The 27,484-nt window shown below is 39.3% G+C and overlaps 1 protein-coding gene across 1 annotated transcript in view; it reads right to left on the reverse strand.

Moving 5' to 3' along the window:
* The window catches only part of mettl24 (methyltransferase like 24), a 38,197-nt gene extending 12,503 nt beyond the window's left edge, over nt 1-25,694 (reverse strand). The window contains exons 1-2 of the mRNA XM_084953036.1: nt 25,048-25,694; nt 4,346-4,444 (exon numbers count right to left, since the gene is read on the reverse strand). Of these exons, the coding sequence (XP_084809162.1) occupies nt 4,346-4,444; nt 25,048-25,383 (435 nt within the window). The 5' untranslated portion in view covers nt 25,384-25,694. The remainder of the gene's footprint in view (nt 1-4,345; nt 4,445-25,047) is intronic.
* Between the last annotated feature and the right edge of the window lie 1,790 nt (nt 25,695-27,484).

The following is a 27,484-nucleotide window of genomic DNA, read 5'->3' on the forward strand; positions in this document are numbered from 1 at the left end:
TGCACTGGTCACTGAATGTGAAAGTGAACTAGTTGTTAACTGGGCAGGGGGTTGTGGTGAGATAAATCTTCTGAGAAGCGGGCATTTCATGTGTAAGAGCGCATTACTCTTCGACAGCATTACTCCAACCAAACGAGTGAGTTTTCATTCTGTACAATAAATGGAGTCCTAGGGATTTCAAGCAAACACAAGTCAAATGTGGCAGCATAGTTGACACTCTGATATATCCTGATTTCTTTAGGTGAGTTCTACAACTCAGACTCAGACATGATGCACAGATGGTGCTAATGCACTGCCAAGTGTCACTGGGTTGGCAGAAAGAAACTAAAAAAGAGGACTTTAAATCCTTCATTTATGATTAAGATTGTACTACCTTTAATTCACAAAATTCGTTGGATTTAAAACACAATATCCTTTTAGCTGCTTCCATATAAAAGTCTAATCTTTGGATCCTGCCATATCTTTAACAAAAATATTTTTTCAGTACTGTACAATAACAGTGTATTGTTCTAAAATGTTGTGGATTATATTTTTCAACCTTAAAAATACAGCTTTCATAATCAACTTCAACCAAGAATCCAAGGACCAACATTTGCAAAAATGCTGTATACACACCTGCATATACATGTCAGTACAGTATATCAGTGTTATGTACAGTTTAACAAGTTACTAAGCTCCAGACCAGGAGCTACTTCTCAAATGTTTGCTGTGTGGTTTCTCCACATTCTGTCTGATGCCGAGATTAACTTTGCAAGGGAAGAAACAATATTGGCTCAGACATCATGACCGAGCACAAATGTCTGGCTTTACTGTACTACACCATTCAAGTACGTAGTAGCATGTTCGCAGCTACACTTTGTTTGTGCTACTGCATCTTAGGCCACAGTCATACAGGGCGAGAGTTGCTAGGTAAAATCATTTGCAATGACGTATACAGTGGTGCACTGAAAACCTCCATGCAGTTGCTTTGGTTGCCAGCAGATTGCCACTCTTACATAAAGATGCTGATTTGTCTGCAAACTACCCTCTCCATGGCAGTGAAACTGTGTGCAGAGAGAACATTTTGTGAAGAGAATATTTGCCTTCAAAAGTGAAAGTTGCGCCCTTTTAAATGTCTTAGTTGCAGCAGCAAGGGGCAACTCTTAATTTGAAAGCAAAGCAAGCATTTCCGGTTTGCGTCACTTTTGGCTACCGCTTATTGAGTGGTTGGCAGACAAGTTAGCATTTTCTATGCAAACTACAGGTGACTTCAGCAACTTGCTAGCAAACAAAGCCACAAGGAGGTTTTTAGCATCCTCTTTGCAACTAATTTCACCCACCAACAGTCAGCAACCACTCACCATCTAGTCGGGGAGTGCATATTTTTTCCTAGTGATCAGAAGTTGCCCGGGGATTTCTCACCAGTCTTTAAAAAAGCCAAATTCTCCTTGAGCAAGAGACCAAAGCTTATATTATTCCCAATAAAAGGCATCCACCTTGCACAGCAGCTTCCACAAACTTCCAGTCTAAAAAGAGAGCCTAATGTGAAAGTATGCTGATTACCATTACATATCCTCTGGCTGCAAAATGAAATCTGAGTGTTTAGAACTCTGTATTGAAATGAGCTTTTATCTCCCCTGATTGATAAAATCAAATTGCTTTATGAGCATGCAGCTTTCTTTATTTCCTAATCAATCTCCCATTTGCTATAATGTCTGCTTTCCAAACACAACACATTTAAAACACAGCCTAAATTTTCAAAATGGCACTTTGATAACTAGTAGGTGACGGCTATATCCATCTTTCATTTACATTCAATGGTTAATGAGAAATACTTTCTAGATCCTAACTCAGGTAAAAAGACACTGATAGCAGACGTTTTGCAGCCAAGTGAATGTGTAAGAAGAAATGTACTATGTCCCAGCCTCTTATAAATCCACTTACTGTTCCTAAAATAGAAGAAATTTACATTTGAAGCTGTTCATTAGCCGTGTTTACATTGCCAGCCTTCCCTTTTTTGGCAAGCTGGATTTGTACGGTTTCAAAAGAACCTCTTAGGCGTAATTTCTTACTGTGGCTTTTGTATAAATCGCCCATTTTAATGAGATCATTCTGTGACAGGTCACGCAGTAAGGAACCAACTGAATCACTGAAGTGCAGTGTCACCATCTGACAAAGGACAAAAGTCGCCCGATGTGTCTTTGTTGCTCTCTATTTAAACCAATTCTTACATGTTGAACATTCCCCACAATGTCCGTCATCGTTAATGCGTTCGAGTTGAAAGCGTTTATCTGCATACAATGCACTGTGGGAAAATTAAATGCAAAATCACTCTTGATTATTTTTGCCACTTCACATCTAAAGACATATCAGTTGCATTGAGCTGCTGAGAGCTGAACAATGCTACAAAGAATACTGAGCTGTAAAACCGAGAACATTCACTGAGCGTGAATGAGAAGTTCATTCTTATTGTTGATAAGCTAATCAGAAATTGATCCCATGCTCCTGCTGCCTTATTATTTCACACTATTATTAGTAGTATTATTAATATTTTTATATAGACTTACTCTTATCTGTGCATGAACACGTGAAAGCTGCTGACTGGTATTGATTGGACAGTTGTGTCGCAGGCCATCTCTCTTAGTAACAGTTCCACCAGGCACTGTGTCAGTCAGCATTACAGCAGAGGATGCTGCTATCCCCACACCAGCTCCCTCCACCCTCGCCTGTCACTGTCAATGACAGACAGTTCCCTTCCACAGCTCCTCCTCACAAATACACACTTGTACACACATGCTCACGAGATCTCTTTCTCTCTGTTCCTGTCCTTGTCCCTTCCTTCCTCATCCACAAAAACCCAGAAGTGCCTAAACACACACACACACACACGCACATCCCAGCACTAATTCATTATGAACTAAATTTCTGCTTTGTGAAAGACAGGCTGAGTGATGCTTAGTCATTTGGAGATTGGTACTCTGTGTTCTGGCTATGTTGTGTGAGGGATAAAGATAAGATGTTGATTTGTCTCCAAGCCAATTTACTGCAATAGAAACACACACACACACACACACACACACACACACACACACACACGCACACACAAACTACATGAGTTCAAAGAATGCCTCCATTGTAGAGACAAAGATTTTCCAACCTTCCAACCAGAATTCCAACCTTTCTCAGTTCCTTTTTATATTTTTCCTTTTTTCCTTCTTCTTCTTATTATGATGCAAAACATCTTCATTGATTTGTAGTAATTAATACCGATACAGTCCAAGGAGCAAACCACAACAACTCATTGATTAGATCTGAATAGAGGGGCTGTGAGCTCCATCTGTATAGTAATCAATAGAGTAATGAATTAGTTGCTTGCTGTCAGGGCAAGAAAAATGTTTTGTCTATGCTGAATGTGAAAGAGATGCCAGTGCAGCTCAATCATGGGCTAAGAGATGCAGTCTTGTTTTTTTAAAAAGCAGCCAAAGGTATGTGTCTCATGGCTTAACTACTTTATTTATTTTTGCCTCAAACTCTAGTCTTAGATTTGCATTCAGTGTCAGGTTAATTTTTGCTTTGAGGACAGAAAATGTGATTAAAAGTTAAAGATGATTAATCCCCCAATCGATGGTGCTTGCACGCATCATTAAGCACAGCCAATATCGCAAATAAGAAATAAATAGTAAATATAAAGTACGCTATGTCACAGTAATAATTGAATAGGGCTTTAAAACTAGACATCAGGAAGGTGTAGGCAAGCTATAAAGCATCAGAAGTAAAAGTACTTATTCTCGATTTAAATATTTCCCTTAAGAGTTAAGCGATCAATATGCATCACAGTCTATTAAAAATCATATGTTGCATTGTGGCTGACCTGTGATGACCAGATATCTAAAAATAATATTAAAAATGCTTTTAATGAGCTCAGAAAACAGACCTAGACCTCAATTAAAAAAATTATATTAGAAGATATTCATAAAAACAAAAAGAACCAACAGGGGGTCGATCAGGTTACCTACTAATCAGAAGGTTGGTGGTTTGATCCCTGGCTGCTCCAGTAAGCATGCCAAATATCCCCGGGCAAGATACTAACCCCAAGTTGCTCTCCAATGCATCCATCAGTGTATGCATGTGTGTGAACGTTAAATAAAAAGCACTTGTATAGAAACAGCATAGAAAACAGTGCTTGTAAGAATGAGTGTGAATGGTGTATAAAGTGCTTTGAGCGCTCAGGTAGAGTAGTAAAGCACTATATAAGAACCAGTCCATTTACACTTAATCTGTCAGTGGTTTTAATGTTGGCATTTTAAATGAATAATAATCAAAAATACATTTAGGTAGCAAATGAAATTTTAAAAAAAAATCTCACTTGCTGAGTTGTGATGTAGCTGAGGAACCTTTTAGCTTCATCCTCCAGTGACTGACTCTCACTGGCCCAGGGCTCCAGGTCTATATGCCATCGTGGAGTCTGAATAGGGGAACATATGCATATACATGAACAGTTACAATGGAAATAATATGAAAATGAGCAACTCACTAACATCAAAGTAGGCCACTCACAAGAAATCCAGTGCAAGGACAACAATAAAGGGAGCTTTATTCTTTCAGGTATTATAACCCTCTTGTGTATAGCCACTGATAGAACTAGGTCACAGTGTGCTCTGAGGAAAATTTCCCCCACACACGTGTTAGCGACAAACTGCTAAAGTTCATTTCTGTTGTTATTTTAGTAAAATGGGGACTGCTAGCCTATTTACTCACGTGTATGCTTTGCTGGAAGGTATGGATTGAGCTTTGTTTGAAAGTGGAAGAATAAGATCTTAGACCCCTTCATCAGGGGCTTTAGCAGCTTTAGCTCTGTGCTGCATTCCTGAAACGTGGCAGAACCTTGCTTTAAAGCCTGCTTCCATGCTACAGGAATGCGCCTGTTTGTGATTAGAGGAGGGATGAAGAGTATGCAGAACAGAGGGCGACAGAGACGGCTCTGTGATGATGTATTCGTTGCTTGTACAATCATTTCTTGGGTCAAACACCACAGCCAAGTGTTCATTAGCAGCCCTGGAATAAATTATCTGCTGTGGTTTGATGAGAGTGCACGTCCCTGCCTAGGGCGCTCCTGTGTATGGGCACTGCAGTTTATTTCATAATTTCCCATAGCTGTGCAAATTAGATTAGGCTGTCTTTACTGACAGGATCGTGTTTAGGTTTGTTGCTGTGGACACGTGTGGCATGGTTCTCTCATGGTTAACGTGGGCTCAACACAGAGGACTATAACTAAGACATTTGACACTTTCACTAACTGCTCTTTCTTTTAATCTTCATTGCACATGTACACACAGTAGAGCTTATACATATATTTAAAAAAAATATACTTGGGTCTATACAGTGCACACTTTGCTTGACTTTTTACAGGTCTGTACATAACCCCACACCACTCTGCTAATATGTTATCTGACAACACCATATGTGTTATTTTCTTCTCCACTGAGGCAAATCCTGGGCCTGCCAACACACAAAAGCTGCAGACCTTGATCCACACGACACTATTCAGTGTTTGGCATTCAGCCTTCAATCGATTTACAGAGTGTCAAAACATCCGAATGCTTCCCTTGCCTCAACCCATCCGTTCTTTTCTCTGCTTCCTTTTATATCATGGCTTCTGTTTTCTTTTGTCTTTCTCGGTCTTCTAATATCCTGTTGCTCTTTTCATTGCCTGTTTTTTCTTTCTTCTAACATCCTGCGTCTCCATTGATTGTTTACTTCTGCTTTCTGCTGGTCTCTATCACTGACCTCAGCTTCGTAGTTAAAAAGGCACTCAGGACCCACAGACACTCACCGGCCACTTTGTTAAGGCCAGAGGTCAGAGAAAGTAGTAGTGACCACTCGTTACAAACAGTGCACATGACATCAAACCTTGAAGGCGACTGGCTACTGTAGCAGAAGACCACACTGGGTCACACTTCTATCAGCTAAGAACAGGAAGCTACGGCTAAAGTTTGCGTTTCCTTTCTAAAATTGCACAAAAAAAGATTAGAAAAATGCTGCCTGGACGAGTCTCAATATCTGATGCAATATTTGGATCAGAAATTGGTGTAAACATCATGAAAGCATGAATCCATCCGCATTAGTATTAAAGGTTCAAGCTGGTGATGTATGTGTGTAATGGCTCATTAGTACAAGTTAAGCATTTATGAAATGCCACATCCTACATCCTGAGTATTAATGCTGAAAATGTCCATCTCTAATACATGTTTATATAAAGAAAAATGCGATAACAGACACTGAAAACAGAACAGGTTTTGTTTTTAAAATCTGTATGTGTATCAAGCACAGAAGAGATCATTATCTGACAAATATTCTTGCGCATTATGAGATAATTTGAGTGCTATAGTGGCAGCTATGAGTGATGGGTTGAAGATTCGAAGAGTCAGGGTAAATAGTCATATTGGCATTAAACCCATGGTAAAGCATATGTCTGAAGTGTCTTGAACATAAACTGGTTAATTGGTATAGTTATATGATATTTACTTCTGGACAAAACATCTCCGGTGGAAATATGCAGCTTCTCAACAAAAAGAGCTCAATTCAATAAATTTAAAGCTATTTAAGCATAAACCATCATCATTAATGTACAGCAGGGCTGCACAGATTTTGTGTTTATTTAATATCAGATGCTATGAGTGTTAACAATCATTGGGCTGTCTGTCTTTTGATTTTTAACTCGTGGAGTATTTGTTGTTTAGATTCCACCATATAATTTTAACTCAGGCCATAAAAAAAAATCTCTCTGGCAAAGCCCCCAGTCTGACAAACAGCCCCTGACAAAAAGAAGAAAATAAAATGCCACTTCTAATCAACATTGTTCCTAAACTGCAGTATTGAAGCCAGGAGGGTTTTACAGAGACAGAAAGACCGCATTTGAAGTACATTTACACGTGTACAAATAACATCTACCTTTCTGCATCCCGGGGACTCCCAGAGCTCTCTGTCTGTGAGCTGCCCTTTTCATCTCCTTACCCGGTCCTCCCTGAACAACTCAGCTGTCAGGCCCCATACATCACCCTGGTACAGGTTGGGACTGGGGTACTGATCAGAGGGCAGATATCTGGGACAATGAAGTCTCTGGGAGGTTGCAGTATGTGCTGTAAGCTGCGGTTGAATAGAAATGGAAGAGGAAAAGGACAATGGGAGGTTCCAAAGTGCTCACACAAGCACGAGTGATCCAGCACTTTACAGCAGAGAAGAAATGGAAATATTTGGAAGCATTTGCCAAGGGAGGAGGTGTCTGTCAAAGATTTTATGGCTACTTTGAGACTTTATGGCAGTGCTGGACTGGAATTGCCAGCCTGACTTGTACAGTGCAAGTTTAAATCTAGTGTGTTTATACTTCCCTCAGAAGTTAAAATGATTTTTGCCTTAATGGGAAATTAAAATAAATTCAATCTTTAAGCAACAAGCTTAAAGTGCAAAATAGAGACTATGGGTTTGTGCAGGTTCTACACTGTGCATACCTATCAGGATTTTTTTTCCCAACTGGTGATTATTGCTGAGCAGTGATGCGATTAGTGCTAAACTATGTGTTCAGTCAAGCAACAACAAGTCATCAGCACCTAAGGTAGACAGAGAGAACATCACTCATCAGCTGTGCAGCCTTAGTCCTGTGAAATTAGACATAATTCTGTCCTCAGCAAGAGATTTTAAGGTTGTTGCCTTTACATAGATGACATGGTCAGTGGAAATGAATTAAATAGGGGGTTCGTTAATCTGAAAAAAATGTACATGAAACATTATAACAAGAAAAGCATGTCTATTGAGGAAAGCATCAGCTGAAATACAATTACAGCGTCCGATTAAGTGTGTGAACTGAGTGAGGTTGAAGCATCAGGTGAATTGGAAGTGCTGAAGACACTTAAAGATTCAGTTTTACCCTCGAGCACTGAAACGAGTGGAAATGTCTGCGTAAGTGTAAGTGATGAATTAAGGTTGAAGGGTGAGTTAGAGTGGAGGAGCTGAGAGAAATTAGTGTCAGTTCAAGTGTGTCAGCCAAACTTTGTCAGTGGAATGACAACAGGAACTGTAGAGCTTTCCAGAGGCTTGCTGCGGAAAGTCTGAATTTAAAGAGAAAAAAAAAAGATTTCTCACAAAATATTTCAAAGTATGTGGCAGCTGAAATTAAAATCAAGAAGCATTTAAGACATTAAATAAAAATGATGAAAGAGACTGCTTGCTGATTTCGGTGTGAGAGCTCAGTTAAGTTGAAGTATCACTTCAATTAAAAATCCAATGAAATGGTGGAAGAAGTGCTGATATGTGCTTCAGTTTAAGCCTGGCGAGCCGCATGAAGCTGAAGCACAAATGCTGAGACAAGCAGAAGTATCAGATCAGATTTAGCTAAACTTCAGCTGCTGACAGGAGATGAACATGCAGGTATAAAAAACTAATACGTATTGTTGATCTTTGAAGTTAGAACTTAAAATATATGCAGGACACACATTTTTATTTTTATCACCATAAAATGCCAGAAAATGTTCCAAGAAAATTCTACTTTTCCCTGGCAGGTACGAAAACCAAACCCCTGGTATGGAAGAGAAGCTGCAGGAAGGGTTTGTGGTCACGGGAGTAGTGACTATGGAAAAAAATGATTTGAGTACATAAGGTAAAGACTGAGCTCTCTGTCAAAAAATGAGCAGCATTAATTTAAAAGAGCACCTTGCCTGCTGATAACCAGGTGGGTGGGAAATACTTTACTTTAGGGTTTTTGGCAGTCATTGGCACAGATAGCAGGAAGACGGGATATCTTTAAATGTCAGCAAATTCTGGATGAAAATGTCATGCACTCAAATAATGAAACAGTTCCGAGGCATACCCGAAACACCATCACTGGCAGCTTTTATTATGAGGTGCTCAAATATCTGCACAAACGACAGTTAATGTTTACACTTTCCATGAAATAAAGATTTGAGGGGTTTTTGTATTTCCTTCTTCTTGCGTTAACCCCCCATCCACCAAAAACTAAAAAAAAAAAAAAATCAAACAAAGATGGAATTTGCCCTTCTCCACAGCCTGGGAGCTGGGTGTGTTATTGGATCGGTGCCTCTCAGCCTGGGAGAGAGGTGTGAGCAGCCAGGCCAAGCATGAATAATCCCTTGGGGAGAACAGGATGGATGGGTGAACAAGAGATGACTGGATAAAGCAAGAGAGGACTGTCTGCCAGAACAATGAAGGCGGTAAAAAAGAATGGAGAGGTGGGAGGTAAAGAACATTGGGTGGAGCTGACAACAAACACACAAATTGTGGAAAAAGAAATGAGAAAAAAAGGATGAGTTACACATTTTGTTTTGTTTTTTTAATTGCCTTTACAACAAGAATGAATTAAGTCTGTGTATGTAGCGATCGCTGACAGTGTGGGCAGAGTGTCTGAGAGGACACGGCACAATCACCGCTTGGATAAACAAATTCTCATTAGTGTATCAAATGTCATGCAGGACCAAGCCACAGGTGGGTTGGGTCTGCCTATTTCGAAAACATAAGGTGTCAGAGTGAATGCTGCCAAGTCACTCCTGTCCACTGGTAGAGTGCCAGGGTGACTGAGTGTCAGACCTGCTGCTCATTTTAAACAACTGCTCTCATCAGAGTCCAGACACTTCAGAAAAATACCACCAGGCTGTACAGTTAGGAGGTCAAAGCTTTTAGTTCAACAGCATGTGGACTGTTTTTTAACACCATGAACTGTCCTAAAGTTCATAAAATGGTCTTTGACGAGGTGTATTTTCCTGACAGCTTGGACGAAAACCCAACAGTATCCAATGGCAAGCGAAGGTCAAGACATGAAACGGGCAAGTGGGCAGACAGAGAAGCTGCGGTTTAACGAAACAGCTGGTGGCTGATTCACATTAACCTCCCTCTGTTTCTGAGTGGGTGGTGAACCCAGGTGCGAGATCATATCAGAGATTTATGTCCCACAGGGTTGTGCTAATGTGGTTCAGGGAAAATGCAGAAAGATTCTGATTTTTTAATGGTGTTGTAAACACTGGTGAAATGCAACATTTATCACACGACGAAGCTTGATTTCTTCTAAATTAAAATCTGTAACTACTATGAAGCCTGTTACTAAAGACAAACAAATCTACATAGTACATACATGACTTCAGTGGCAGATGGGGACATTTCTGAGAGTTATTGTGCTGTGAAAAATAGTTTCCCCTTCCGGATTTCTTAAGGGTTTTTTTTTGGACATTTGTGACACTTACAATTTTTAGTTAATAAAGCAAATGTTAATTTTACGCAAAGACAAACCCAAGTAAATACAGTTTTTGATGATGAAAAGTTATCCAACCATACCTGGCCCTATGTGAAAAAAGGCTAAACCTCATAATGGTACACTCACTTTTCGTTTTTACGCCAGATTCAAAGAGTTTAACTTTTATCTCGTCAGTTCATAGACTATTTTCTTGCTGATCATCAAGATGTTTTGGAGGGGGGGTTTGCCAAATGACCCCTTATGTTCTCTTTAGTCAACTGTTTTCACCATGGAACTTTCCCATAGACTCTATTTATACACAGTCTCTTTCTTATTGTTCAATAATGAACACTGAGCTTAACTGACATAACCGAGGCCTGCACTTGTCTCGGTTAAGCTAGTATAGAGGGTAAGATATGTACATTAGTAGATCCCACATGGTGATTTTAATTTGAGATACAATGAATTCTGATTCTACGGTCTTACGTACATTGCTGCTAATTGTAATGGTCGGATTCCGTAGGTATCCATGTATACTTGGGTTATTTAGAGGAGATGGACGACCAAAATTATTATATTAAGAGCAAAATCAATCATCTATTTACAGAACTGATAGTCTTTCAATACGACGTGACTGTTCTGTATGGTATATAGAGGATAATCTCAAAGAATGATCCTCACTAAGCTCTATCATTCTGACTAATCTGGGATATTGTGAGACTTGGATATAGACCATATACAGTCATCTCTACTTCCTGCAGTGTCATCTCTACTCCTCTGGCAGGCCCGGCTCATCGGCCAATCCCAGCTCACTGATAGCGTACAGTGAGAGACAGGGAGGGTATAACAGAATTAAAGTGGAGGATTACACTGATCTTTTTTAATAAAGGCAGTAATCTCAGAAGACTTGAGCCTTCATCTCGAAGGCAGTGGAAGGCTGCAGAGGAGTGGAGGGATACACGAGGAGGAGGAGGGCTGAAGCAAAGCGTTTGGATGAATGACGAAGAGAAAGCAAGAAATTGGAGGTTGAGGCACAGACGGTGAGGAGGGAACGTGAAGATCGTCTTTGTATCTACGCTGTTTCTCATTTGCAGAAGTCTATGAAGCCACATCTGGAATGCGTTTACTGTAAAAGAGAGACTGTAACGTATGAATCATGTGGGTGAAAAAGAGAGAAGCTCTAACTGGAATACAATGCACCCGGTCAGTCCCAGAAAACTGTTTTGCTTGACTTTGAGGTTTTGCATTCATTCTCAACACAATGTGTTACATCACAGATATTGCTGCTGGCAGCAGGATTAACCGCCCCCGTGCTGTAGACCAAAGCTGGTCGAACACCGGCACATGTCCATTTTGACTCTGCATTTTGTCATCAATTGCATGGCAGGAGCATTTTGTGTCCGTCTAGTTTAAATCGAAACATATCAGCAAGCAGCACCCAAGTGTTTTGGGTAACAAAGAGCTGCATTTCCTTTTTTGCAGGTGTATCACAAGCACACTCAATAAACTGTGCTGGATCCATGAGTCTTTGCAGCCTTGAATTTCAGGAGTAACATAGCAGGAGAATAAATAACAGAAATTGAACTTAATTAGTTATATAAAGCATCAGTTCACCAAGACATAAAAGAACAGGATAGTTTCCTTTAAGTGGCGAGGAACAATGTTAGAAAACCTGTCAAGAACTCGGTTGCGATTCCTGACCATTTTCAGCTCAATATTTGCAACTCTGAATGGGAAAGGAGAAATCGAGGCACTCCACAACAAGAGCTTGTCGCTTTGCCATTAAAGCTCAATCTTTTTCAAAGCCACAGCGGCTGTTAGAGAAAGGAAAGGCAGCGGTGTCTGACTTGGTTTGATAGATTCCTATCAGCCAATTGTGGTTTCCAGTTAACACTCAGCACATCCACCAGGCTAAGAAGTGGCTCTTGTCAGAACAGAAGCTGATCACTGTCCTCCCTATTTCATGTACACACACAAGCGTACATATTTGAGACCTGTGTGTGGTTTGTGCAGTCGTTTGGCTTGTCATGACACATGCTATTAACTTCTATAGGAACCGGCTGTTGCCTTGGAAATGCCTTCCAGTCACATCATGGTAATTTTGCTCATGCATGCATTCATAAACTCAACACAGGTATAGGTGCTCCCATGGACTGAAATATTTCATATATAGCTATTTCGCATAATAGAAAAAAAACAGAGTGACACTGCTGAAAATACCCCGTCTTCTGTCTGGATGGTGTTGTGTTTGAATTGGGCCCTCTTGGCCAGCATCTCAGGAGACAGATGGGGCCTCATTGTTTGCAGTTACAATCTTTTTGTGTGCGTGTCTGTGTGTGTGTGCGTGTATGTGAGGCGATCTTCCTGGACAATATCCTAGATCTGAGATTTATGTTTGATGTCTGGTTGGGAAGAGCAGAGGGAGCATGCTGAGCACCATATGACACTTTCTTCCGAAGATGGAGTTGGAAAAAACCCCAAAAAACAAACAAACAGGGAAACTAAGACAGACACATGGAGGCAGCAGTTTCCACTCTTGGCTCTTCCTCATTTTCTTTCTTCCTTTATTCATCTATTAGTCCGTTTGTGTCTTTTGTGTACATAATTGCAGTATAGAAATGAAAAAAAAGATGGCTATATCATATAGCAGTATACAGATATCTTGAGCTACCCCTCATTTCATCATCCTTTGTTATTAAAATACAAAATAGGTACAAAGATTTTTTGACATTAACATGTGCAAACATACATGGAAATGTTGCATATGAGGCAAAAACAGACTTTGAAAGTTAGCCAACGTTTCTTCTGTTCTATGTCAAATTGATCCCTCATTTCTTCAAGAATATAGAGGTTTGGGCTCTGAGGAGGGCAGTTCATGACTGATAGTTTGCCATTGTGTGTTTTTCTACCTGAATATAGTTTTACTTGAGTGGCAGTATGTTTGGGATCAATGTCATACTGAAAGTTGAAATTGTTTCCCTTTTTTACAAATGGCTTGTTTACAGCCATCTACTGTTTGAAGAAGAGTAGATACTTCTGAACCTTTAGTTGATGTATCTTTCAGACCCTCTCTCAGGTTGGACAGGCTGGATTTTTTTTCCTGTTTTTAAAGGACAGGACTTTCAGATATTTTTCATCTTCTCTAGTTTTTTAGGTCTGACACTCTTGTGTCCTTCACATGTGCAGTTTCCTATTTTTTTAAGTACACACTGCACATAATGCTGAGATAAATATTATTTGGCTAATAATGCTTTGGGAATCAGTTTGTTGGAGCAAAAATAATATATTTGTCAAAATGTGTTATCCTTGGCATTTTTCATGGATTCGACTAAAGACATAGGAACAAATTTTGTTTCTGCAACAGGAATTCTCTTTTTAAGCAATAAAGTTTTTTCTTTGTCTGTTATGTCTAGACACAACACTTTTTGTGCTTGAATGGTTCATATATGTAAAATGGCTTAAGGAGCAAACGAAATTCCTCGAAAATGGTCAGGTACAAGGACTGGACTGAAAATGAGTGAAAAAGCAGCCAATGACCAAAGACAGCCTGTGAGACCTCCAGAAAGCCTGGAGAACTATTGCTCAGGGAGACCACTTTACCTCTTACTCCTTGACAGCACTGTAAAAAATGTGATTATGTAATACGGGTGTATTAAAAAATAATTTATATTTCACCAAAGATCCATCCTGCAGTGTTATCTTGCTTTGTCATAATTGGTTATGTATATGTGTTTATTTATATATGTTTATTTTCTGTATTTATATTTTGGGAGCTTTTATTTTGTTTATGTGACCTTTGACTTCCCACAAAGTCACTTCTTGTAGCTGCGCGCTATTTTCCTCAGTCGCGTAGAGGCCCCGCTGAGGAGAGGTGAGCATACGCTAGTGTTCTTAGTTACAGAGCGAATAAACACAGTTAAAGTAACCAAAAGTAATTCAAATACTGCTCGTTCCCTTTGTGCATTTTGTCTCACAGTTCTGTTCGATGTTTTAGTGTGAATTATTGTTTCTCTGCCAAGTACAGCACTTTATTGTAACATGCTAGTTAGCCAATCTCAGATGAGAGCATAGGAGCATGCATGTGACTTCTCATGTGGTCCGCTATCCTTCTCTCTCCCTTGAAGGTGTTCATGCAGAAGTCCAGTAAAGTGAAGTCGCTGTACTGTTTTGTTTTTATTTTAAACAGGTATGTGAGCTCCCTCTTTTATTTTTGTGTCATGTGAACTGGTTATATCTTTTGTTTGTTTGTGATTCATGTTCACTGTTTCAACTTACTGTTAGATATATGTAACTAAAAAATATGTAAAATTGCTACTGGTAAATGAAGTCTCCCTAAAGTATAATTTTGTTGATGAGGTAATTGTCACTATATGTTCACGATGCAGTGCATTTTTGTTTGTTATATATGATTATAAATACATTTTAGCAGTATTATTTGTTAATTGGATTTGTTGTGATGTTGCACCTCAGTCGCGTAGAGGCCCCGCTGAGGAGGTGTTCATGCAGATGTCCAGTAAAGTGAAGTTGCTGTACTGTTTTGTTTTTATTTTAAACAGTTCTGGGAGAATAAATCCACCCAGCTGGCAAAGTGAGAGCTGACTCCTCTGGTCATTCGCACAACACAACGCAGAGAACTAACGGCAATAAGAGTTTAAGGCCAGACCGGCTACATAAGTAAGCTATTAAGACTCGACTGTACCTGTGCTCGTGTTTTCCTCCAAAACAATAAGTTCAGTTGGAGCAGCCTTTCAACGCCTCTCTCTGTCTTTCATAAGCAAACTTGACCCAGACAACAAAGTAAAGCTATTTTTCGGCTACGAGCCCGACACGGAACCCGACGTATTAGCCAGAGGTCCCTTTACCTCCAGTAATAGTAATAAATCACACAGCAATAGTACATTCATGTAGTTGTAAAAAGCACGATAATATATTAAGTAATCCAAAGTATTCAGAATACGTTGCTCTCATTGAGTAACGTAACGGAATACGTTACAAAATACATTTTGGGGCATGTATTCTGTAATCTGTAGTGGAATACAGTTTAAAAGTAACCTTCCCAACACTGTTCATAGATGGGCATTGAAGGTGAGCAGCAAAGATGGGAGTGAGGGTGTCCAGTTTCAGAGGTCAATGCACTTATTCATGATGGTTTGGATGGAGGCTGAGAACTTTCTGGAATGTTCCAGACAAGTCTGAAGGGAGTATTGTGCGATCAGGACATTGGACTCGAGATCCTGACACTGAACGCCCTCTGTCCTCCATTGGGTGTCTTTGTGTGATGGCAGCTAGCACACAAAGCAGACTCACTGTAACATAAAGTGCACTGAGTGATTTGTGACTTTCCTCCAGCAACATGTGGTTTGAGGTTGGGTTTGTACAAAATAACACATTTAAAAGTTGAGAGTGAAAGCTCCCAGCTGTTATCTTAACAGTTTGACAAATCAAAAGAGTATTAATATAGCCTTGGCTGCACTAGGGCCATTTGCTCTCAGTTGTTTCTCATGGTTAAAAAAAAAAGTGCAGATAGCTTGCTCATGAAAGTAAAATAGTCATATTTCTATAAACTCTTAAGAAAATAGGTAATTGATTATCTGAAAGCTCTCTTTGTGCTCTCCCTGACATAACTTGGCACAACCACGTAGTAGCTTGTTTTCTTTTGGCTGGACTTTGATACTAATCTCATATTGAGAAAAAAAAGCTACGTGCCTGTCTAGAGCTGTTTGTTTTTCTAGGGGATGGTCTACGCATAATCTGTGCTGCAATGTCACTGCAGCAATATGATCCAAAAGTTGAGAAAATCAAAGGTTTTGTATGTCTAAACATATTTACACCCCTTTCTGTGATTTTTCTGCCTGCGGTTATTGCACAACTTACTATGTAGCCTGCTTGTGAGGTTCTTGTGATCCTGCGGTAAAAGCGGATTATTTTGCTTGTGCTGTTCCCTAAGAAAGATCACTTAAATAAAGTCGGTTTTGCACTCAGTGTGGCAAATGCAAACCTAAAATGCCACAGCAGTGCGCTTGCAAGTTTCAATGAATTAACAACAAAACCTACATGCTTTCTTAAAAGTTTATAGTTTGCAGATGCATTTGCTTTGCATTTGACTTTATAAATATTTGACTTTAGTTTAGTCAATTAGCCCCCCCACCCCAAAAAAAAGATGAACAGGTTTCAAATTGTGAGTTTAGATTGGTGAAAAACACTAAACAAACAAAAAGATTTATGATTAAATCTTTGCTTTGTAAAGTGACTAAGTGAAGATAGTGTCTGCATAGCCTTTACTCAATACATTATTTATGCACAGTTCATCTGCAGAATTGCATGGCAATTGCATTATTTTTTTAAAAGTAATGCAGACTTGATGGTCACTTTGATGGAGTACACTCTGATGTAATGCTATAGGGTTTAGGTATAGGGTAGTAAATGTGCTAAAAACATACCAAGCCACTGGTATGGTTCTTTAAAGCTTCATAGACTGTGCATTAGTGATGTGTCGGTCGCGAACGAAACGGATCTTAGAGCCGACTCTTTGAAGTGAACGATGTGAGCCGTGTTTTTTTTTTTTTTTTTTTTTTTTTTTTTTTTTTCTTTCTCTCTCTCTCTCTCGCACTTTTTTTTCCGCTTCACTCAGCACGCGAGCCTCGTGCTTTGCGCTGGGAAGAGGGGGGAGGGCCGGTAGTTACACTCGCAGTAGCACAGGAACAGAGCGGGAGGGAAAGAGAGAGAAAGAGAGCCAGGGACAACAACGTCACATTAGAAAGGTATAGTAATAATCCACAACTATTTTCAGTTGCGGATGATAAAGGATTCAGAAAGTTTATTCATGCAGACCCATATGACAGAGAATGTGTATCTTCTTTTTGTTTTCATATTTTGTCATATTTATATTTAATTGTGTTGTGGTTTGCAGTGTTTAGTGTTGTTTCGCTTTAAATTTGTTTAAAAGGAAAAAGCTGAACATTTAAATAGTTAAGTTGAAATGTAAATAGTTGGTTTTTGTATTATATGATTTATTTATTACATTTTATGTGGAGTGAATAAATAAAAGTATATTTACGATGGGCCCTAGAGACAAAGCACGTACAAACTCCGAAGCACGTACAAACACAACAGAATGCTCCAGGATGCTAGGGGGCAGTGTTGAGCTTTTGTTACCTAGTGGCTACACTAGCCAGGAAGTACCAATAACTGGATTTGGTGTGTGGTAGTAACAGGTAAATGATTTTTTTTAAATTATTTGAATATATATGAGTGCTTGTGTATAAATACACAAACAATACACATATGCTTTCAATTTTGTAATTTAAGTGATCTAGGTAGCTCTGTTTTGGAAGTTCAGTTAACGCTAGAAATGCGTTTTGGAGTTTGTACGTGCTTTGTCTCTAGGGGCCACCACATATATTCATATATAAACATATATAAATAAAGCCACTTTTTTTTTTACATTAGTAATTCCTTTTGTGCATAATTTTATATTGTTGTTGATAATAAATTAATTAAAGCAACACAACAACCTGAGTTGCCGGTTGGGAGCCGAAAGAGCCGGCTCTTTTTAGTGAGCCGAGCCGAAAGAGCCGGTTCTCTAAAAAGAGCCGGAAATCCCATCACTACTGTGCATACTGAGAAGTTTCTCAGGCACTTTTATCTATATTTATATTTATTTTTGGCAGGTGTGTCAGATTAGCTAAAGTTTATATTGACATTTCTGACAAGTGACTGAAGAGAAAAATAAAGCTCTCTTATTAAACATAAGAAAATGTACAGTGACTACTCAGCTCACGTGTTACAAATTTGTCATTATAAGATTATATACGTTTTTGTGGAGTTCATATAGAGATGTAAATATTTTATCTGCAACATGCAGTGTTGCTAATGGATATGGAATTTTTAGCTTAAGACCAGGCAGGTAATGTACCAGCTTTCTTAGCACTTAGTTCTTGTGACTTCTTAGTTCTCTGAGCATCTCAGTTGGTGCTTAAGGGTGCCAGTGATCTGACTTGAGTCACACCTTTGGGATTATACAAGGTCAACCTCTTTTCTTCTTTTCAGCAGTCTTTTCTCTTGCTCTCTCTGTCTGCGGAGGCAAAGCTTTCAGTTTTCCGTGACATAAGGAAGGTCATCGGGTGTCTGCTTAAGAAAATCTACTGGGACCTGATACCGCCTGGCAGAGATTGAAGCAGGATTGCTTTTTCTGTTCTCACTTTACTCTCCCAACTCTGAACTAATCAATGCTCAGAAGCAGTGTTCATTGATAATCAAGCTGTTACCCATTTGAACAAAAGTAATTAAAAATTGCCTTGCAATGAATGAATTTGTGTCTCAGCTAATTAAAAGGATAATTTGAATTAAACTGGAGACTGCTTTGGCTTGTTGGTTGTTTTTGAATATTATAATTATAGGTTTTGAGGCCATATAGTAGTGTTTATTCTATTCCTACAGACAACAAATAGAAGCATGTAGTTTGCATTTTTGATCATCTTTCACTTTAGTGGTTTGATTTACTCTCATGAGAAAAAGACTGACACGATCACTGTTTTTGTCTCTCACAGTTGTAAACTGATTCATTTTCACTCAAGGCTACAGATAATGTGAATTTGATTTTGGAGCATTTGTCTTTAGATGTCATTTGAAGCTGGAGTTTGAGCAGTCCCATCACATGAAAAATGTTAAAAAATAAAACAAATGCAGTGGTTGAAAAAAACAAATACCCCCCAAGAGCCAAAAACCTCTCAGAGTGTTAGGAGACCTCACTCTATACTATACTTTACTTTTAAGGGAATCATAATGTATTTTGCATATATTCCTTTTGTTTTCTTTATAGTGCAGTAAAAATCAGGTAAGGGTAGCATGACCAATGTTTACTGTGATTCCACAAACATTATGTAGGTAGCAAATAATGGATAATAACTGGACACGAGTAACTTGAGCTTAATATTATAATATAACATTTCTAACTAGGTAGACAGCTTGTTCTCTTTCTCTTGACAATGCTTTCTTTAAAGATATAACATATTTTGGGAACAACTTGAAAGAATGGCAAATAATGTGATATTTAGAATGCCTGTATGCCAGTGTCGTTCCCTACATGTTGTTGACAAATATGCAGTTTAATACAAGACTGCAAGAAGCACAATAGCGACAACGACAACATCTGACTGTAGCCACAAGACGGCAGTAATGTAAAGGATGGATGCGCATATTAATTGGCAGGCGACAAGCTTTATGACAGGACTGTCTGAGATGAAAGGAGAGAGGTCAATTTGCTTTGGTACATTTTCACTTATATCTGTTTTTAGATTTGACAAGGCAAGCAGTGCCTGCCTTGCTTGTCCTGATGGAACACCACTGGTAAAATTTTCTAAAATGAAAAGAGAATCCATGGTTCATCTTTGCTTTTCACTAGTGATTTACTGTATTTACAGCCTGTCTGTGGGCTTTGAGGTTCAGTGTGTTTGACATGTGATTGGCAGCCAACCTATCTACAAGTAATCTCTGAATAATGCTGCCACTGAATTCCTGAGTAAAAGCTTTACAGTTCGCACACTCTCAAAATACATTCACAGTGTGAAATAGGACACTGTGGATTTGGAAGGGAGACTTGAGAAGATAGATATGAAGTGATTTCTGGTACAAGTAGCAATTTATGAATAGTACTCCATTTCTATATGGATTTTGATGATGATGATGTTTTAATATTAAGTGATGGCAAGGTTGGTTTTAGATTTTAGAGTACATTACAGAGAGTAAATGCAGTAGTAACAATCAGTAATGTCTTTTTTTAACAGGAAGCAGTCAGACTGAGTAGAAAGTGTCCTTAAATTAAAGAAAGTTGCTCCAAGCACAGATTTCTTCCTCTTGCTTCATAGCAAAATTGTGGACTGAAACAACGTCACTGTATTAAGATTGATCAGTATGATGCATGCTGTTGTTGCTGCCGAATTTAACTGCGTTTAAGCAGTAAATGATTACAAGTCAATACTTTGAAAAGCATAAGCTCTATTTAATGTTACATTTCAGTGTTATCCATTTTCCTCAGTGCCAGAAGTGTCTTTCTGTAGCACAGCTGAAAACTTTCTTAAAATATCAGTAACAATATTACTACAGATACACCTCTTAATTCTGAATGCTCTGCTACGCTCAGCTAAAGAATTTTAAACAACACAGTAATTTGTCTTTTCAGTTTATACAACCTCAAAACACCCATAACGTCAGGGGATTAACATTTCTTTACAACATACTACATCTTTTTATGCTTTTTATAAAGATTATTTATCTAGAAGACTCTTGAGATGGACAATCTACATTGATTGTTGTATTGTTAGGTTTGCTGTACATTTGTAAATGTACAGCAAAGACAGCACTGAAGTATTGATCACTGGTAGTGCAGATGAGCTGTTAATACAAAAACCTATTAGCATCACAAACCATACTGTACACAAAATTGGACAGGGCACTAAACTACTTTTTAGTCATGCAAAGCTTTAAAGATAACAAGATGTTTAGTCTTCACAACAGATGCAACAAAACTTTGATGCACAACTCAGAAAAAGTTGATATCCGACCTGAGTGCTTCCTCTTGCCTTAACATCAGCATAAAAACTGTGTGCCAGAAACTTCATCATGCATGTTCATTGTGTAATTATATTATATGGACCATACAGGGAAAAATTGAGATTACATACAGACTCCTAATACTGACAATTTGTTGCACCACTACAACTGCTACACATCAGGATATATTTTTACCACTTTTTTTTGTTGCAAACCTTTTAACTTTATTAGGGCTACATTATACAATGATGGTGTTACTATTATCCAGTTATGGCAGTGGCGGCCCTTCCTCTCTAACCAATGGGAGGATAGTAGGTCAAAGCAGAATCAGCATAGAAAGAATAGTTGCTTAAATTAGCAGATATAATATGGTGACTTCTCGTGACTTTGCAAGTCGCCAGCATTTCAGCTTGGGAGATGGACCTGCGTTGGAGTGTGTAGGTTATATATTTTGTGCGTGCGTCACTGTGAGAAAAGGCCAGCAGTCTGTTTATTGCTGTTAAAGTCAGGGGGCTGAGTCACCAGAGCCCTGCTGTGTTGCTCTCTTCTGTCTTTCTTTCTCTAGCCCTTTTCAAACATTGGATATGTAACATTGCTGTCCCTGTAAATGTGTTAAATGTGACAGAATTCTGCCATTCAGACACTGGTTTGCCCGTGTTTCCCCTTCCACCCCCGCCGCTGTTGTTTTGACCAGCACATTTTATATGTGTCTATAATTTACCAACTCACCCCTCTGCTCTTTTCCCAGTGGGGAAGAAAGCCTGCATGAGGTAAATGATTCAAGAAGACTCACGCGTGTGTGTGTGTGTTTTAATGTGGATATCTGACAGCCAAGAGATTACATTTCCTTTAGATTGGTTATAAAAAAGACCCTGAGGCTCTCATTCACACTCATACCTGTACAGTTTATTAAGGGAGACAGAATGTGTCAGCAGCCGTCTGTTATTCAAGGTGGTAAAGTGAGGTACAGTAGCAACCTCTCCTGTGCTTTACCCTCTTGAATGAGTTTTAAAATGAGATTTGCCTTTTCTAATGACCTCTCACTTCATCTTGCTCAGAAAATGCCTCAAAGCTGAAAATCGTTAATGTCTGACATTTTCAAAGTGTAGTAAAGATGACAGATCAGCAAGTGCTGTGTTTATAAAGCTGTGGTACTTAAGTTGCTGGTGTGCAGTAACAATGTCACCGACCAAGCAGCTAATGTGAAAGAGAAAATATTGTATATGGATTTGTACAGACAGCTATTCATTAGATCTGTGTATCATTAAGCCCTAATTACTAAACACAGGCTTTATTTTGTTCTTCAATTATCTTTTACTTTTATTCGCTTTTGCTCAGAAGAACCTAAAAACTGTTAGGCCTTGTGCATTTTTGATTAGATGGATGACCACTACTTTATCCATCCATCTGGGAATCTATCCCAGGTATAACCTGATAACCTTTCAAACCTATCCTCTATTTACAAATTAACATCTTCTGGTAGGGGGATGAAGCCAGATTACTCAGAGAGGCACAGGACACAGAAACTCTTAGAAATTTGACCGGTGGATTTGAACCCTGACTTCCTTGCTATGAGGAAACTGTGCAGCCACCTACTTTGTTCAGTGCTTGAATATTTTGTGATCTAATGACTTGCTTCTTTATCATATATGTGCAATGAGAAGACCTGGAGACCACAATTACTGTGAAAGGCTTAAAATTTAGATAAGAGGGCCTTAAAGTGCGAACCAAAACTGCATATATAAATATCTGCACTCAAATATTATTTTCTCTTGCAAACACAAAGCAATAGTTTTAAGTAAAATGAATCTGAAATCTATAAAATCAAAGATTTATTTATTCAAATAACTACAAATTTAGGATAATTTGCTTGGTATAAATGGAATGCATACCAGTCATGTCAATTTCATTTGACCTGATGTTTTACGTTGCACTTCTGTAACAACACTGCATGGAAAATTTACATGTAATCAAATAACTTCAAGTCAGCCATCTGGTAATAAACGTTATGTGACATTTCTAAAAAGCTCCCGAGCAGCTATTGTACTTTGACGCTGGATTGTTTTTGTCAAATGTTGTTTCCCTTCTCAAGAACAAACTTTTAAACTCGTGTTCAGCTGTTGCTTGTAGCATTTTCAGCAGATCTGTTACAGAATTTTAGAATCTGAACACAACAACTGATACTCTAGTCTATTTGTATGGGGTTTATTAGTGCACCTCTGAATACTGCCTCACGTACATGTTATCAATCGTCTGGTCAGAGCTGTTTAGTTTCATGAGTCATCTGTAACATAGATGCAGTCACATGCCTCTTCTTTTATGTAATTCTTGAAGATCATCCAGCCATATGAAGAGGTATAAAAGTACGATTATCTTTACTAATTATCAATTACCTTCACAGCAGCTCACAAGGAGGTAAAAATGAGAATGAAACCAGTTGTGTTCATGGTAGGTGTAACACTTTCCACAATAGTGGCATTAATACCATCCGTCTTCTTCTGCTTACCCAATTTAGCATCAGCTGGAGACTATCCCAACTGCCATAGGGTGAAAAGAAGAGTGCAGCTTGGTCAGATTGCCAGTTTGTTGCATGCCTAACACAGAGAGAGACAACCATTTGCACTCACATTCACACCTATGGGCATTTCAGAATAACTAATTAACCTAACCCCACTAAGTGCATGTCTTTGGAGTATGACAGGTAGCCAGAGTACCCACAGACAACATGCAAACACCACACAGAAAGGCCCCAGCCTTTGTGCCGCCGTGCTGCCTTAACTGATACCCAGATCTTTTAAATGGCATAGAAAGGTGGACTGGGATAAGGGCTACATGCTCTCATTTTTACAGTACCAGGAAATGCTCAGAATATTTAACAAATCATTCAGTACATAAATTCCTAAATCAGTGAGCGCTTATAAAAGCACAATGCTTTACAAAGCCTCACCGGAAATTAGGTTTTAAAATGTAATTTTCCTTACAGCAGCCTGCAGCTTTTTTTTTATTTTATCTGAGTTGCATGAATATGTTCAGGGAGAAGAAAGCAGTATGCTAGTGAGACAGCAAGAGAGCGATGTTCAAGGAAAAGAGAGAACATAAGAGAAAGACAGGTTAGAGAAAGTGGAAGGCGGGTTTGAAGTTTTAATGTGATTCAGACAGCAGAGATGAGGAAGCAAAACGGAGCATGAGAGGGACAAGGTAACATGACAGAGCAAAAGCATTAACACACGTCTTCGAGATGAGAAGGAAAGGAAAGAAAAGCACAGTCTAGGTAGAGAGGAAGCAAGAGAGCTAAATAGCAGCAGCGCATGACACAGAAAATTTTATCTGGGCACCTCCGGGGCATCTTAGGAGACAAATTTTATGTTAGAAATTAGGTGGAGTGAGCATATGGTGCTATGTAATATTGATGGTGCACAAGTGCCCATCTCAAGGCATGGAATGATAGCCCTGCAGTGATTTTCATGGCATTTAAAACTCTTGTGCTGAGGCTTCTTTGTCTCTAGTTTAGGTCATTAAAGATTTAAAGACAGAAAAGCGAAGAAGCACTTATTATCCCAATGTAACAGAATGAGAAACTAAAGTAGGGTGGAAAGAGCTCACCGTGTGTGTGTGTGTGTGTGTTGCTGGTGGGAGGGTTGACAGAAATTGGCAGTGAAAGGGGAACAAAAGGAAAAATGATGGATGGGAAGATCAAATGACAACATGAAGGCAAAGGCGGAGAGCAGAAATGAATCAAAGAGAACTGCATGAAGAGACAGCAGAGGGGAGGGAAGTGGAGGGTTGTTAAGCTGCTGCACTAACACACCCTTCGTGGGTCACAGGGTCAAGCTGCTGGAGTTCATGCATGTGTGTGTTTGAGTGTGTGTAAAGTAATGTTTGCTCCAGAACACACAAATGAAGCGTTTCTTTGTTAGAGCTGACTGTCTTAGATTTGCAGCTGATGCGCTAAGGGAGTGCTTGATTTGTCATTGTGTGTTAGGCCAACACTTGTTCACTTGTCTCAGAAAAATAAATGCAGTCCTGTACTGCCAGAAATCTGAGTGGCAAACCCTCTCTCCTTTGACATCAAAGCATTTCAGAGGCACTCGCTGAACATGCATCAATTCTGCTGCCTGTTCTTCCATCATCACCCTTCTGGGATTTACCGAGCATTAACTCAGTAGTTCTTACTCAGTTTCTCTGTGTCCCGCACCACTGATCTAGGAATCAGATAAACCTTACAAAAATCTTAAACACAACAATTAAGAGCTAAGAAGTTGATGGTATATCAAACATACCTTTCTGTGTAGTTGCAGAGACGGGCAGCATCGTGGTGAGGGGCCCTCTGTGTCTCCCTCAGTCTTCCTAACTAGACTGTCCTTCTTCAGTTTGTGAACATAAGAAATTCTCCTTTTAATGCTTTTTCCCAGCGCCTCTGCTTCTTCTGCAGACACCTGTTTCATTTTACTCTGTTCACCCCACTTCTGATTAGATTTAGTTGGACGTCTCAAAGCCAAGGGTGCTGAGGAACCCTGCCAACCTCTCTCCAGGTAAAGATGAATGCACACACACACAGCAGTGAACAGGATGCCCAAACGCAGCAGCAGTCCCAGAGTGAGTCGCTCTCTGCCCATGTCCAGCCACTGTTTTGTCCTCCCTGTCTCTCTGACTCACCCAAATCCAGTGTCTCAACTCAAGGTGTCAGTTTGATTGCTTTTTCTATCCCATTTTGGAAGTTCTCTTCTCTTCTCTTCTCTTCTCTTCTCTTCCTCTTTGTCTCAAGACTAAAACCCACCTTTACACCAACAGCGGTAAGTTAATGAAATGCAAACATTTCCACCGTTGCTCATAAACCAGCACACACGCACACATATTTGTGCTTCCTGCAAGACTGTGAGACTGTGTAAGTGCTGAAGCTTTGGAAGCTGAGAGTGAAGTGCAGAATATGCCACCCTCTTTGAAAACTTTGGAAACTCCCTCCTCACACTTGTAAGTCTCTTTCTTTCTCTTTTTTTTTTTTTAACCCAAACACACACCCCTTTAATTTTCTTTCTTTTTCTTTCTGAGGTTCACACACACACACACAGACACACACACCACTCTGTTGTTCTTCCCCCTCCTTGGTGCTGCTTCATCCCGCCCAGCAGAATCTCATGTTACGGTGTAGCTCCAGTTATGGGCTGTGTCTCCAGCTCCATAACGGGTCCATGCAAGATTTCCTCTCAGCATCTGATGGGCTCTCTCTGGACACAGCAGCGACATTCATACACCAATGAAAGTTTAAGGATTTGTGAAAAGTCATTTGAGGTGCTCCAATGCAAACATTTTGTTAGAGTGATAAGTTTCTAAGAACTTTTTGTTTTTACTCATTTATTTGAAGTCATTACTCTTGAATTTTGTCTGTGTGCATGTTTTTTAAAAAAAAATACTATATTAATTCCTATATTTTTCTCTGTTATTGTACAAAGTTAAGAAAATGTGTGGGTTTTTTCACATAAATTCCACACTTCTCTCGATTCCTGATTTAATGAGGGCATATTTGATATTTTGGACAAGAAGAGAACATTTATCTGGTGTTTTCAAGCTTCCTTTTTTGTCTTTTTTAGGGGTGGGGGGGGATTAGACCTTACAACAAAACTTGAGAATTAGAATTTGCTTGACGTGGCACTGCTAAATGTAAGAAGAGGCAGATAATAAGAGAGCTGATCTCCCACCTACTGTTTGGAATCAGTTACAGCCTTTTTGAGCCTACAAATAATTCTCTGCTGCCCCCCTTTGAAGTACAAACAACACTCCTCTAAATACCAGCTTCGGCACACAAGCCAATTACAGTGAATCAAATAAATTAGATCGGGAGAACCAGAGAGAATAAAGGATGTCGGGTACAGTAAGACGATCTCTGCTGCCACCTTGTGGTTAATTCTAAACAGCTGCATGTGGAACTGATTACTGTTTCTTCTGTGTGATTACACATAAAAGCGTCCAGCTTTTACCTCAAAAGACTCTAAACTTTAGACACGTGTTTTGTATCAAACATGTAGCAAAACAATGTTTATTTTGTGAAATGCAGGAGACTTCTCTCCCCCCCCCCCCTCTCTCTCTCTCTCTCTCTCTCTCTCCCCCCCCCCCCCCCCCCCCCCCCTCTCTCTCTCTCTCTCTGCAGACAGCATTATTCATATTGGAATGATTTGTCCAGATCTGGTCAAAATCAGCTGCCACGTGCAATGCGTTTGTTTCTGGCTGCCCCCCTCCCCCCCTTTTTTTCATATCCTCCAACAAAACAGGGTCCAGCGAGAGGTCATTTAAGCTCTATCTACTCACATCTACTTTAAAAGCAGTGTCTCAATATGGGGCCTGATATCACAGACCGATAGACCACCTGCTAATGAAGCAAAGGCAAAAATGCCTGCTGGGTAAATTTGATAGCGGCAAGGCTTATAACCACACAGTAAGCTCTAAGAGGGCGAGAGTAAACCCATAAGGGCTCATTTTGCTGTAGACATGTAATTATAGGTTACAAAAAAAAATATCTAGAAATGAAAATCTCTTTTCATGGTTAGATAAGATAAACTGTCCAAGTTGCTTGCAAGTGGAATTTACTTCACGGTATTTTGTAAACAGCTGCTGGTCTGATATCTGCAGTGGCAAATACAGGTTTCATAACATAAAAAGCAGGAAAACTGGAACAAGCTGGACTAATACAGGTCAATCTGCACCATAAAATCAATGTGTTTC

Source organism: Perissodus microlepis, chromosome 15 (genome assembly GCF_051167445.1).
Source record: "Perissodus microlepis isolate ML-2025 ecotype Zambia chromosome 15, ASM5116744v1, whole genome shotgun sequence".
Classification (NCBI taxonomy): Eukaryota; Metazoa; Chordata; class Actinopteri; order Cichliformes; family Cichlidae; genus Perissodus; species Perissodus microlepis.